Source organism: Pteropus vampyrus, unplaced genomic scaffold (assembly GCF_000151845.1).
Source record: "Pteropus vampyrus isolate Shadow unplaced genomic scaffold, Pvam_2.0 Scaffold68, whole genome shotgun sequence".
NCBI classification, from domain to species: domain Eukaryota; kingdom Metazoa; phylum Chordata; class Mammalia; order Chiroptera; family Pteropodidae; genus Pteropus; species Pteropus vampyrus.
The window spans coordinates 1,654,870-1,670,134 of NW_011888849.1; the positions used below are offsets into that span (position 1 = coordinate 1,654,870).

General features: G+C 36.3%; 1 protein-coding gene across 3 annotated transcripts in view; it reads left to right on the forward strand.

Annotated features, from left to right (window-relative positions):
• IDE (insulin degrading enzyme) overlaps positions 1 to 15,265 on the forward strand; it is a 104,096-nt gene that overhangs the window by 75,728 nt on the left and 13,103 nt on the right. For 2 of the 3 annotated variants that reach the window (XM_011361570.2, XM_023531440.1), the window contains exons 12-19: positions 1,591 to 1,693; positions 3,723 to 3,845; positions 4,381 to 4,463; positions 7,220 to 7,364; positions 9,832 to 9,942; positions 10,058 to 10,178; positions 12,963 to 13,054; positions 13,989 to 14,100. In XM_011361570.2, coding sequence (XP_011359872.1) covers positions 1,591 to 1,693; positions 3,723 to 3,845; positions 4,381 to 4,463; positions 7,220 to 7,364; positions 9,832 to 9,942; positions 10,058 to 10,178; positions 12,963 to 13,054; positions 13,989 to 14,100 — 890 coding nt within the window. Of the gene's footprint in view, positions 1 to 1,590; positions 1,694 to 3,722; positions 3,846 to 4,380; positions 4,464 to 7,219; positions 7,365 to 7,865; positions 8,011 to 9,831; positions 9,943 to 10,057; positions 10,179 to 12,962; positions 13,055 to 13,988; positions 14,101 to 15,265 lie in introns of all 3 variants that reach the window. The other variant, XM_023531441.1, reaches the window with a different exon arrangement.

Consider the following 15,265-nt stretch of genomic DNA (forward strand, 5'->3'; position numbering starts at 1 on the left):
TTTTACCATATTAAACCTACAAATACAGTGATAGGGTCTTTGCCACAAGCCTTGCTTAAGTCATAAATAAATCCATTCATTTGGGAGAGGTATTATTCTTGGTGAGTCCATGCATGTCCTTGTGATAATTGTCTTCTTGTCTAAATGTTTGACAGTTGACTGTAGGATTTTGTCAGGGGTCAATGCATAATCCAGCGGTTTATGGTTTTTAGGCTACACTCCTTTTCCTTTCTGAAAATTAGAGCATTTGCACATCCCTAGTCTTCTGCCTCTTCTCTTGTCTTCCAGTAATTCTAAAAGGTGATGGGAGTAATTCTACTGGGATTTGTTAGTTGCCTAAGCATCAGATTTTGTGACTCATCTGTGTTGGAGATGGGAATTCATTTGAATCACTTAGCTGGCTCACTCATAATCCTGAGCTCCAACTCCTTTTTTTCTATTGTTTGGTCCACCTTTGCAATCTACAGACCCATGTTTCTTTCTAAGATGGTGTAAATGAGAGATTAGTAGCCCTGACATCCACTAACATGAAATCACTATATCATATTTTGCTTTAGGTCATGTATTCTATTGAATTATGAGTTCCTTCTAGGTAGAAAGTGTGTTTTATCTTTACCAGAATTCAAGCTAGTATGGGTTCTGTAAAAGTTGATTGAATCCGCTGAGCTTTTTGCCTAACCTTTCTTGATTTTTTTCTTACTTTAAGAACCCCTTTAAAAAAATTTTTTTAACCAATTTTCATGAACCTCAGTTTGCTTTGCACTTTAGCCTTCCTGTCACTGTTCTTTAAGTTTGATTTGAGTCTCAATAGATTTTTTTCACCTTTCTTCTGTGCGTATCCTTTAAAAAATAAGATTTGATATCACACTATATTCTACTAGCGGAAGGGTAGAGTCCTAGTTTGAATTTTTTTTTTAAAGTATTGAAACTAAAACCCAGAGACATGCCTAATTTGGATCTTAACCTTGATTTTGGCAAGATCTCAAAGAAAGTGAGTCACAGCTTTCTACCAGAATCTAAGTTTCTGATGTCCAGGTCTGTGCCCTTTCTACTAATTCTGTTTGAATTCACCATAGTTATCTATGAAGCTTCTCATTCTTGGATGTCTTCTCCTTTTCTCTCTCAGGGATTATTCACAAGTCTCTTGAGAATTTATTATTTAGGAACTATATTGCCTTTTAATGTATATATTCAGGATTCTTATTATTTCTGAATGGGTCCCATCTAGCCATAACAACTATTCATTCCCTCTGAACATTTCTTAATGGCTGACCTGTTACATTTTTTTTCTAGCTACTACTCTTTAAAAAATTTAGATGATAGCATATCGACAAGAATCTCCTGCAAATACTTTTCCACACTAAAAATGAGGGGCTACAACCAAAGGATAAGAGAGACTGTGATCAGGAACCTCTGTACATACGTCGCCTGTTTCAGCTAAGCCTTGTAGGATTTACTGGGTCTTAAAGGCCCAACGTATTTTTGGATATCATTTACATTTTTATGAGTCGGGACTTATAATTTTATATATACAATGTGAGTTTATAGGGTTTTTTTCCCCCCCTGTTTGCTTTTTACACCTATCTCTAGGGTTGCAATAGTTTCCAAATCTTTCGAAGGAAAAACTGATCGCACAGAAGAGTGGTACGGAACCCACTACAAACAAGAAGCGATATCAGATGAAGTCATCGAGGTAAGGTTAACTCACTTGTGAATAAGCCTGATTTATGAGAGACACACAAGAACATGAACTCCCTAGGTCAACCAGCTCACAGCCCAGGGTGTGGTGAGTGACGGCCCAGTGCTATGTGTACTGTCCTAAGAGGAGTGAACAAGGAGATGGAGAGCTGGAATTTAGGTTTTACATGAAGGAATGCCACTATGGCCACCTTCTCATGTGCCTGTCAACCAGCAGGGCTGTCAGGCAGACTCCCAGCCTCATTCAGCCGAAGGTCATTGAAGTCCGCAAAGTACACAGAGAAGCAAGGATACCAAGACAGGCAGGAAGAGATGGTAGTAGGGAGCATGAAAGACAGATGCAAGGGCTACAGAGAGCTCATGATCTCGCCGGGAAGACAGGCAGGGAGCAGTCTCTGGGATTCATGCTGTCTTCACTTTAGGAGGGCCTATATTATATGCCTCACGTTCTATCATTGCTCATTTTGTCATTGAAGGGAAATTAGTATGTTTGGATAGTACGTTACTCCATTCGTCAGTAGTCGTGAACCTTATCTACCTGTCCAGTACTTTTTCAGTTCTTATTGGCTGTGTAGCTGTAGCTTTGAGGTTGTGTTCTTTATTCATAGGAAAATACCAGAAAGCCTTGCTCTGATTAGATTCTAGTTAAACTCAAGTAATGGGCATTTCTTAAATGTACCTGTGTAATGATACAGAAAAAAGAAGAAATAGGTTAAGAAAGAAAATTATTGCTGGTACTTCTCTGACATATTCATGGCACAGAAGGAGATCACTGGAGCCCTTTAGTGTGTGAAAATACCCATCTTGCTAAACTGAGGAAAGCTGATCTCCCATGAATTAGTGCTGGGTCTGAACTAATCCTAAAACAAGAGAGAACCCCTATTCACCAAGTTCCGATCATCACAACCCTGCCCTGAATGTGCATTTTTTAGAAACAAATTTATCTGGGAGCTCAGCAGTGAAATTACTTGCTAAGTGTTTGCCAGTTCCTATTATCCAGCCATTCTGGAGACTTCATTTGCTACTTATAAATAATATGGCAACATCCCCACTATCCCAGTGCCAAAAGGCACAAATGCAGGGACCAAAATAGAACTGCAGAAGCTGCAAGGCTGTGCCACATCATCTGGAGGCCAAATTACTGAACCCAGAATTATTGGCAGTCGATTGCTTTTTTTCTTTTTCTTTTCTTTTCTTTTTTCTTTTTTTCTTTTCTTTCCTTTTCTTTTTTCTTTTCTTTTCTTTTCTTTTCTTTTCTTTTTCTCTTTCTCTCTCTCTCCCTCCCTTCCTCTCTTCCTTTCTTTTTCTCTCTTTCTTTCTTTTTTCTTTAAAAAAAAAATAATGAAAAGTCTTGTAAATTAAAGTTTAACAATCGATGTCCTGTGATCTGTCCCACTTAGTTTTTGGCACTAGCCCATGGAACAGATCCAGCCTGCAGGTTGTCAGCCCTGTCCCACAATCCAGACTTGTCTCGAATTTGTCCTTAACCTTGTGCTTGAATTACTGCTTCACTTGAAAGTTCACACAGCCATCTGCAAGAGGTGTGGACCAGGCCTTTAAGAAGAAATACTAAAATGAAAAAAGCTTCCTTTAGCCTAGCTTTCAAGCCACACATGCAAGTAACTGAGTGTAGCTGAAATTTTAACTTTTATGTAAATGACCTATTGCCTAGCAGTTGAGGGAAATGTCCCTGTACAAATTATTCTCTGTTCTTTAGAGCTAAAGTAAATGTGATCTTCACACGAACCAATTAGCCTCTCAGTGTTCCACTGTCTCAGATAGTTCCTTAACCTCAGCTGGTCATTTTGGAGATGTATAAAAAGGAAAGACAGGTAAGTATAAAACCTTGATTAGTACCAGAGACTCCACCTCAAGTTTCATAAAAAGTCATCGGTAGATCTTGGGAGTAGCCTCTTTATATATGATAGAAAAGAATGCTGTGCAATGTTTATCTCCTTAATATTTGCCTGGATATTAAGCAAAGTGACTATTTTAAACTGTTGTATTTTTCATTATTCACCTAGAAATGGCAAAATGCTGACCTGAATGGGAAATTTAAGCTTCCAACGAAGAATGAATTTATTCCTACAAATTTTGAGATTTTAGCATTAGAAAAAGAAGCAACACCATACCCTTCTCTTATTAAGGTAACATGTTAGACTCAGCGATTTTAAATTCAGAGGACAGACCTATTACATGGAAGGGACTAAATAAATGATTTCTTGCATTTAGTACTATGTTGATTTGTGGGAGGGAGGGCTCACATCCAAAGAGGTGACAGAAAAGTTGCAGAGAGAATAATACAAATATTAAAAGGCTAGAAATGCTAAAGCAAGCAAGCAAGTAAACAAAACTGCTAAAAACATAGAATCTAGGGAATTATTTTCTTTGCAGAAAAAAAAAAAGAGTAAGTCTGGACTGTAACCGAAAGTCTATTGACAGATAGGGGCCTCTTTTTAATATTCTCTGAAGACCCAAGAAGGAAGTAGATGCTACTGGCATCACCAGTCTTCTGTCTTCACTTCCCACCTGCTGACCCTCTGAATATACTTCAAGGCCATGAGGCAGCAGCCTCTCCAGAGCAAAACTCTCAACTATTGCCTTTGCCTTTCTCTTCTTGAAGGGTTATTTGATTTTTCCATATGCCCATATTTTCATAACCAGATTTTTTCTCCATTACAGGATACAGCTATGAGCAAACTCTGGTTCAAACAAGATGATAAGTTTTTCTTGCCGAAGGCTTGTCTCAACTTTGAATTTTTCAGGTATGTAAGATGAATCTAGCTACAAAGCTTCCTATAAAAATCAACAATTACATTTCTAAAAGTTTTCTTTGCTTCCTTGAGGATCCATGTCTAGAAATAAAAGGAATTATTTAGCCTAGACGAGGGAAGACTGCTGCTGTTACGGGATATTGTAAGAACCACAGTTGTTCGTGCTGCCTTTCATTGATGAGAACACCCTGTGACTGAAGTGATTTAAGTTAGCTCTTAGGAGGGCCATGCTGACCTTTAGGATTTTGGAATCTGGGCGGCTATAGACTTACCGAGAAGTTTCATTTAAGAAAAATTAAATAATTTGGGGGTGTTTTTTGTTGTTTTTTGTTGGTTTTGTATTCTTGGAATTTATCCAGAAGAAGAGGTAGTAGTTATTAAATGATCTTGAGTCTTTTCTAGCTCATTATGTTGGAGCCCTTAGATATGGCTTTCTCTATCCCTGGCTTGCTCAGAGGCATATCTCAGAGACATGGCTGGTTCGGTTCCAAACCACTGCAATAAAGTAGTACCTCAATAAAGCGAGTCGTACTTTTTTTGCTGGTGGAAGATCTTGCCTTTAGTTTGTAAAACTCACAACATCTGTGAAGTGCAGTATATCAAAGCTCAATAAAACGAGGGATATGCCTGTACTTTCCCATTTGGCTTCTTTGATTTGGCTTCAGAATATTTTCTCAGAGACCGTTTGACATTTTTGTGTTCTTTAAACTGCCCAGCATAATTCTTAGAATTAAAAATGTTTGTTTTCCACCAATCCCTCTCTGTATTCTGGTCTCCCTAGAGGTGAACACTCAGGTTTCTTGTGTATTCTGGCAGAAATCTTCTATGTATGTATATCTTTTAATCTTTTCAGAAATAGGATTATATTATGCCTACTTACAGTTTTTAAAACTTTGTGATCTATATTTAAGTATACAGCATCTGATTACAAAATAATGTTGTTGTTGTTGTTTTTTAAATTAACAGACGAACCAGAATTTAAGCATTCTAGTTGAATCATGTTCTCTTTTAAAAGTTAGTTTAGGACCCTCTTCAGTTCACCAGTACAGTTGCCGTGGATGCGGCATTTTAAGACACTTCCTGGACCTGCACTCTGAGCTTGAGCCCGTAGGGCTTTGAGCTGCCAGACTTGGCTTTTTCTGGCTTTTCACTTCCGCCTAAGAAAGGTACATAGGTGCCTGTAGGGCTGAGCCCTTCGTGGATTCTTTTGTTTTAATGATTTTGCTTTTGTGAATTGTGCCCTAAGTTTCTGAGCTGCTGTTTGCCTAAAAAGGAAAGTCCGTCATTATGTATAATACTTTAAGAAATTCAGTGACAGAGTGAGCATTCATTTAGATTTTCCAGATGGAGAATGTTTGTATAGCTGTAGTTTTCTCTTTAATCTTAATTCTCTAAAGTGACTAAGCATTTTACCCCTATTTTTTCTTCATTATCAGTTTTTGATAAAATTGTTGGCTTTGCTGTTAGTACATTAGTTATATTTACTGTGCCATAGATAGAGTGAAACTTTTTAATTTGCTGCCAAACAAGCCAAGTGGGCACCTACCTGAGGTCCTTCACACAAGCTCTTTTCTCAACATGGAATGTTCTTCACCCTACCCAGATATCCTCAGGGCTTACTCCTTTGCTTCTTTCAAGTCTGAACCCAAATGTCACCTTATTAGAGACTCCTCGATTAACCACGTTAGCAATCTTTCTGTCCCGCCTCCACTACCTGTCACTTCTGTTCCCCTTTCTCTGCTTAATTTTTCTCCTTAGCACTATCACCACATGATGAATCATATTTAAATTTATTATTTGTCTCCTCTAACTGGACTATAAACTCTGGGGTCAGGGTCTTTGCCCAATTTGTTCCTTTTTTATTCTCAGTACCTGAAGAAGAGCCTAGCATTGTAGTAAGTATAATACATTTTTTGTTGAGTAAATGAATCTTCTTATAAAGGTAAGCAGTTTCACATAGTCAAATGAGTAGGTCACTTGACTTAAATTTGAATCCTAACTGCCGCTGTCAGCCCAGGTGACATGAGGAAAATTATATTTCTTAATTGGGAAATGAAGATTTAAATTAGGTGATCTCTGTGATCCTGTTTAGTTCTTATGCTCTGTAATTGGTTCCTCTCTTTTGTTGCTCTTTCTCACTTAAATATTTTCCTATTTTAAATTTTTTTCCTGGTTCTGGCTGCAGTTATACAGTGGAAATTATAAGTTATGTTACTGTTAGTGCTCTAGCTTTATTGGTTTGGGGGCAACTCAGAGACAAGCGAACATTTTCACAAGTCTCGATTTTTCTCTTTTAAGTTCATTTAATCATTGCACACAAACTTCTCAATCTCATACTCCTTTTCACCAAGGGTTTGACTTGCTTAGAAGGAGAAAGAGGACATGCCAGTGCTATATCAGATCTTTCAGCCATACCTCCTCCTATTAGCCCAAACGTAGGCATGCATTTTGTCTGGTTCCACTCCTTACCTGCCCTGCGTTTCTCACTTGTCAGTTCTGCCACACGATCTGGGGTAAGCAGTTTCTTCTCCCTTTTCACCACCACCCACACACATGACATGTTTCAGACTTCTTCTTTAGCCATCTTTTTTTTTTCCCCTCATGAGAAGAGACAGACTCAAGAATTCAAACCATACCTTCAGGAGATTATGTTAACCGGTGTTCAGTTTCTTGATCCATCTCGAAAGGCCACACATCACATTGGGAAGTAATAAATCAGCTATTTTACTGTCAACATTTTCTTCCAGCCCATTTGCTTATGTGGACCCCTTGCACTGTAACATGGCCTATTTGTACCTTGAGCTCCTCAAAGACTCACTCAACGAGTATGCATATGCAGCAGAGCTAGCAGGCTTGAGCTATGACCTCCAAAATACCATCTATGGGATGTATGTAAGTACCCATGTCTTAGAGCCTTCCACTCATCAACGTTTTTTACATTGATTTGATGGAAGCGTTTTTGATTGAGGGTATGAGTTTAATTTCTTTTTTTTTAATCTTTATAGCTAATCATATTTTCTCATCATTTAATTTTAAGTTAGCTCTTATTTTAAGTATTCAGGAATATACCATTCATATAATGCAAATTTTCCTTGGTTTCTTTTTCTTTTTCTTTTTCTTTTTTTTTTACATCTTTCATCAGATTGTCATATTTTTCTCCTAAAAATTGGACCCTGGTTTAGGTTTAGGTCTTACCCATTCCATATCTGAAGTCTTGGTCTTTGATAACAAAATGACGTCGTGTTGCCATTGTAAAACATAAGGTTGGCCTATCCTGTTTCCCTAGCAATTCAGATCATGAGGCTGCATATCCATACTCTTCGGTCATGTTTCTTCATTACCATGCCACTGCTTGAGGTATCAAAGCATTTCTTTTGTTTTTCTTTTTGTTAGTCGCTACATTTATGCTGATCCTCTCCATTGCAACATGACATACCTGTTTATCAGGTTATTGAAGGATGATTTAAAAGAGTATACATATGCAGCACGCCTCTCAGGTTTGAGCTATGGCATTGCATCAGGAATGAATGCAATACTTGTAAGTAAAATGAAAACCAAAGAAAAGGCACCACACCGTTTAAGCATTATGTTGAGCTTGGGAAAACTATTAACTTCTGCATTTTTAAACAAGAAGATTGATGGTTTTTCCCTTGCAACTTTTTAATGACTGAAGGACTCAAATTAGTATTAGCTACACTAATGAATGATTTAGTAGTTTAGTGCATCTTGTGAACATGTCTGTGTGCTACATTTATTTGCATGTTTCTCTGCTTGAAAGCTTAACATATTAATCCTAAAAGCATGTTGTTCTTTCCATGTATTTGAGTATATTAACATCTGTAAGTGAAAGATGTCCATAGTTATTGTTGTGATGCTTGAATTTTATTTATATATGAGCTTCTTTTATTTCTGCTGACAGTATTAGAAAGTTTCTGTGTTCAAAAGCATGTGACGTTTTCATTTAATTTTTTTATAGCATGCATCATTAACTACTTTTAAGTGTGTTTTAAAATAAACACTATTAAGTGCACTCTAAGAGATAACTAGGTCCTTTCTCTTGACTGACATTTCCAAACTTATATCTCATTTTTAAATTAACATTCCTTTTATGGCACACATTCATCTTCACTCTTGAAAATATAGTGTATGTTTTAGTAACAACTAAAATGAGAGCATGTGCTGGGTACTCCTCTTTATAAATTCTTATGCAAAAAGTTTTAGAGTTTTTAAATTTTATTTATTTTGTAGCGACTTTTTTTCTTCACAAAAGTTAATTTTCTTGTAGCTTTCGTTTAATGTATAAGAATGTATACAACCTAACCATTCTCAGAGTCCGGGGAAATTTGAAGTTCAGAGATCAAAATAAACTCCAAATAGAAAAATAATAATCTATTATTTTTTCACTATTGAGTTTTAGTAGCATATTACCATTAATATAAATAATATTTTATTTGTGGTAAAATGGGCTTTCAGCTAGTTATCAGTCTAGTTCCCATAGTATGTGATGTGCTCTCCATGGCCAAGGACCTGCACTCCTGCTGAAGTTTCTTGCCTATCATTTTTATAAGGTAGAAGTTTTCGTAGATATTCTGATTGCAGTGTATCCTCAACTTTGGTGGGTGCCACCATGTGGAAATGTAATAATGGGAAATGTAATAATAGGCATCCCCCGCTTTTCAAAATGTTATGTTTTCAAGGACTGTTAAAGTAAATTGTCCTAAGGCAAAATCCTGATGGTACATACAATGTATCCTCACTACACATTCATTTTGCCATTGGCTTTTGGAACATCAGCAGGACTCATCAAACAAACAATTGGTGATTGAATGAGAAAAGTGGCAAAATGCCATATACAAAATTGGGGCTGCCTGATTTCTCCAAATGTGTTTTTAAAAATATTTAAATTTAAACAACTTGAGGACATATCCAATCATTTGTAGGTAACGCTCCCCTGTGATTTTTTTACCTTTTTACTATAAAAATTTTAAGCCTGCCTTTCCTTAAAAATTCTTTTTGAAGAATAAACTTAAAATACATTCTGTAATTAATTTTGGTATAATAAGAACTTGAATTTTGATGACGTAACGTGTGCTGCCATAGTTTGGCATCAGGTGAGTTTTCGTACTACTGATTTTGTGTAGGAAAAGCAAAATTATGCTTTTGGGTTTTAGTAAACAGAGATGGTTAATGTTATCTTCTCAGTGTTAAATTATATTTATGAGAAGTTAAATTAATTGAATTTCTTATTTCATTTTTATTTGAATACACCTGATTTGATGATTTCCTAAATGTTTACGATCAGGCTTAAAGTCGTTTCATAATATTTTTAGACTTTTAATACCATGAACTCTTTCTTTAGCTCTCAGTGAAAGGTTACAATGACAAGCAGCCAATATTGCTAAAGAAGATTATTGAGAAAATGGCTACCTTTGAGATTGATGAAAAAAGATTTGAAATTATCAAAGAGGCAGTAAGTTTTCTGAACTTATTTTTATAATCTATTATTTTTTTTTTGTTCATAAGGTGATATGAAATGATTTTTAAAAGACTTATAAAATTAATGAACCCATGTCTCCCTTCACTAGTACATGCGATCTCTTAACAATTTCCGAGCTGAACAGCCTCACCAGCACGCCATGTACTACCTCCGCTTGCTGATGACTGAGGTGGCCTGGACTAAAGATGAATTAAAAGAAGCCCTGGATGGTAAGACTTTTTCTGCTAATAGCCTAATGCTTTTTTCATTTTTTTTCTAAAATCATTTTGTTTTATCCTGATAATCTAGTGTTTATGCTTTCTAATAAGATGTAGTTCTCTTAAAGCCAGATTTGCATACTTTTTATAAAAGCAGTGGTGACTTTTGAAGGCAGCGTAGCCGTATTTGATGTTTTCAGCTTGGATCAACAGCAGTTAATTATTACTGTTCATAGATTTCTTCTGATGACTAAATGTTTTGACTCAAGTACTTACCTTGTTAATAGTGAAGTATTCAGGAAAGGAAAAGAGGGCCAGATTTGAAAGTCTTATCCCACGGAAAGAATACTCAAGCATCTTTAGATCTGTTCAGTTCGGTTAAAAACTAGGAAATGTGTAAAGACTGAAGAGTCATCTTTTGTTTCTTTTTTTCTAAAATCTTAAATCTAGTTTTCAGAGGCTTTGTTCGATAGTCCTGAATTCTGGGAGGGCAGCGATTATGCCTTCCTTTTATCCTCTTTACTTAGTATCTAGTGCAGTATTACATCCTTCGTGTGTGTGTCTAATGAATGCCTATGGAATGGAGTGAAATTACTTTTAGGATTGTTTTATTGTAAAGAATGTGACTGATATCACTCTTTTTTATTGTTTTATCTTTTTCACTTCTTAGCATTACTTTATCAGTTAATCTTTCTATATGCTCAGCAATAAGGAAAGCATTTTGAATTTTTAATGATTTTATATGACAAATCCTTATACTTATCATGTAACATTATGCTTTTGATGTCTTCATTGACAAATCAAGAGCAAGTATTGAAAATCATTATTTTATTGGTTGCCTCAGGCATTGGATAGGCTTATAGATTATAAAATTCATGAACTAGAACAGATACATTTTTAATCTGGACAGTTAACATACTTTTCTTTACAAAATGATTGTGAGTTGCGTCTAGTTAAATGCAAGAATCTTACCTTTTAAAAAAAAAACACATATTTTAAATATATTTTTCAAGAAATTGAGCTTGCATTCAGCATGATCAAAACGCAGAGGTTTTGGGATACCCCCCCTTGTCTGGGTCAGGGTCTGGGTCAGACGTTTTGTGAATTTTAAGCAGAATAAGCTCTAAAGTGTCTCATAGGCATGTGAAACCTTCCCAAAATATATTTTATAAAGAAAAAGGTAGTACTTTTTTAGTTGAAATTCTCTACTCTAACAAGTAATCATTCTGTTTTGATATATATATTCATACAACAATCCCGTAATACAAACACGGCTTATTCGGGAGACAACTCAGTCTGAGAAGCTGGCTCCCCGATGACTCTAAATCAGTCAGCTATCCAGGTGCTGGGGTAGCAAGAACCTCAGAGTTCAGTGTGATCCAACAACATTTACTAACTGCCCTCTATGTGCCAGGCCCTAGATTCCAGGTGCTTGAGATTAAAAAGAAAAAGATGAAAGGAAAAAAAAAAAAACCATCATTTTGATTGGGTTTCTTTGATCAGGTAGCTCCAGCCTAGTGGCGAAGCAAAAGTGTAAACAGATCATTGTAGTAAAGGCAAAAGAGTAAGTGTCGTGATAAAGGTCTGTAGAGAGCGGTGAGGTATAGGGAGGGTCCTAGGGCAGTGCCTTGGAGAGCAACGAGTGCCCTTTGGAATTAGACTAAGGATCAAATGCCAGCTCTGTAACTTACTAGCTTGATGATTTTGGACAAGAAACTTAAATTTTCTAAACCTCAGTTTTCTCATCTTTAAACTGAGGATAATAGTACATACTTTACAGTCTATAACATCGGTAAGATGCCTGACCCATAGTAAGCACTTGTTAATTCCCTTCCCATGTCTCTCTTTAAGTCACTAATTTTCTCATACATTGTAGCAGTTATCAGTACGATGGTCCTAATGGAGAAGGGACAATGCTTCCTTATTGAAGAATTAAATCAATACATGTAAAAGGAAAGTGGGGAGTAGAAAACTCACTTTTAGGATGCCATAATAATAATTGATACAGGCAGTATACACCAATAGATGCTAAAATTAGTGGGCAAAATTTAAGGAAAAACAGGATATTTGTATAGTTTCAAAATATTTCTGCCTAAATATTAATTATAATGGGAAAAGTAACCATCGATGAGTAGAATGGCTTTTCCTAACTGCTTGTTGAGCATACATGTGTTACTCAGTAATAACAAAAAGAATAAAACAGTGCACTGACAGTGAAGACATCTGGCAGACACCACTGTGACCAAGTGTCAACATCACTACAGCATATCAACATCATGCACCCCTGATGTGATGCACTGAGAAGGGCATTTTACCTTTGTGGTATTCTTCCTAGTGGTACATAAACTCAGTTTAATCATGAGAAAACATTAGGCAAACCCAAATAAAGGGCATTCGATGAAATAGCTGAACAGTACTCTTCAGAAATCTTAAGGTCATGAAAGACAAAGAATGACCAAGGAACTGTCACAGATTGGGGGAAACTAAGGACACATGATAACTAAATGCAAGATGCGACTGTAGACTAGATCCTGGAACAGAAAAAGATGTTAGTGGAAAAATTGAAATCCAGGTAAAGTCTGTATTTTAGTTAATAGTGTTGTATCAGTGTTAATGTCTTACTTTTGATCACTGTACAATGGTTATGAAAGATGTTAACATTAGGGAAAACTAGGTGAATAGTATATAGGAACTCTACTATTTTTGAACTCCAGACTCTTCTGTAAATCTCAAATTATCCCCTTTTTTTAAAAAAAACCTTATAGGTAGAGCTCACTATTTCTTACACTTTTACAGATGTCACCCTTCCTCGCCTTAAGGCCTTCATACCTCAGCTCCTGTCACGTCTGCACATTGAAGCCCTTCTACATGGAAACATAACAAAGCAGGTAGGTAGTTGAGGTTTTAAAAGTCTGTTGTGGATCAGTGCAAGAGAATTTTTGCTCTAGTCTAAGACTATTAACTACCGCAGTGTGATTATAAACATGTTAGTGTTCACTCACCTTCTCTGCTCTGTGGAGGAAGGTAGGAGGAACATAGGGGAAGTAGAATGATCATGGTTAGCTGTGAACCTTGTGTGATCATAATAAGTGGAATAATTTCCCCTACTCTATAGGACAGCAGGACTATATAGTGGATAAGAGCACATGGCGTGGAATCAGATAGCCTAGATTCAAATCCTGACCGTACCACATACTAGATATGTAATCTTCTGAAAAGGTCTTAACCTCAGTTGCCCTATTTGTAACATTAGAGTTATTAGAATTAAATTAAATAGCAAATGCCAAGTGTTTACCACGTGGATAGCACTCCAAAATTCCTATGACAGTCTGTCTCAAGAGCCAACACTCTCTACCACTCTGCTATACTAGCTCCAAAACAATATGCCTAAGGTCAGATGCTAATAAGTCTGGCAGACACAGGATTCTTACCAAGGTCAGTTTTATTCAAAATATAGCCTTATGCTCACCTCCTTTGCTTTGCTATAACCCCAGGTGTTGTTTACTTGGGACCAACTTTTTATCACCGATAATGTCTCCAACTTCAGCAGTGTCTTTCTCCCAGCATTGAGACTGCCTGAGTCTCTGTTTCTCTTCACTAATACCATATTGACTATATTGCAAATTGAAAATTTCAATTTTTATTCATTTGAATAGGTTCAAATGTATTTAAGATTTAAAAATCGGTTTCTATGATAAACTAGGCTAGTTTATTAAACAAGCATGTTTTCATATTGTATTGGCTGTCATTCAACATACTCTTTATTTTCACAGACAAGATACATTTGTGTTTTTGTGTACTGTGACCTGTCTTTTTCCACAGGCTGCATTAGGTATTATGCAGATGGTTGAAGACACTCTTATTGAACATGCACATACGAAACCTCTCCTTCCCAGTCAGCTAGTTCGGTACAGAGAAGTTCAGCTCCCTGACAGTAAGTTGAAATGTTACAATTTTGGTAATGAACTATTTTGACATAATATTGTGGGCGATTACAGGTAGATTGAATTCATTTGGATAATAAGGTATAGTTTTACAGTAAAGATCTACTGGGATCTTCTATTTATAAAAGTATGGTCGAAGAAAGAAAATTCTGCCAGAAAATTATCTATAGGTGGGCCAAAGAAGTGAAATTGAGGCAGGCAATTATTCTGAAGAGAATGATACTGGAATTGATGGATAATTGAGTATAGAGGAGTTAGGAAGTAAAAATATCACAATGCTAAAGAAATATTGATTGTGAATCATGAAATAAAATGAAAACTGGAATCATAATATTTAATTGGAACGCCATAGGAGCCTTTGGCAGAAATAGTTTTAGGAAAGCCACACGCAGATAACAACATGTTTTCATTACATGCATACTTTATGAGGAATTAACATAAGGAATGGATAATAATATTTTAGAGTTTGCAGTGTTGGGTTAATTTTGCATTGACAGTGGTTTCTGTTGCTATAAAAACTCATTAAGCATTATTTTCATTATTGTTCAAAATTGTCTAGTGGGAAGTATGTTAGACCAGGGATGAGAAGCATTGTTTTTTTGTTTTTCTTGTTTGTTTGTTCAGCCAAACTCAATTATTGATTATTTCCCATGCATGCATGGTCTGTGCTTTTTTTTTTTTTACCCCCCAGCTATTTTATTCTCCTGAAAATAGTGTTCCATTCCACCCCCTAACCCCCATTTCCTCATGGACCTATGTCTACCCCTATTCATCCTTCCAGGCCCATCTTATTCCATTAAACATTTTCTAACACTCCCAGCTAGAAGTTATCACTTCCTATGCTGACTTCCCAGCACAGGTTTTCTGAACCTTCCCTTATTTAAGTTACTCAGCACTTCTCCTTTTGCATTGTGATTGAAGTACATCTCCATATCCCTCGTTAGCTTATATGTTTCTTAAGACTAGGGTTTGTGTCTAGCTCATTTGAGTAGCTATTAAAGCAACTCAAACATAGTATTAATTCAGGATATCGTTGTTGAATGTGCAAAGGTACCTTGAGCGCAGCTCTGCTGTTCCACATGGCCAGTCATCACACACCTGGTAATGGTTCACTTCAGACTTCTGCTAGTTTGTTCCTCAGTAACTACATCATGG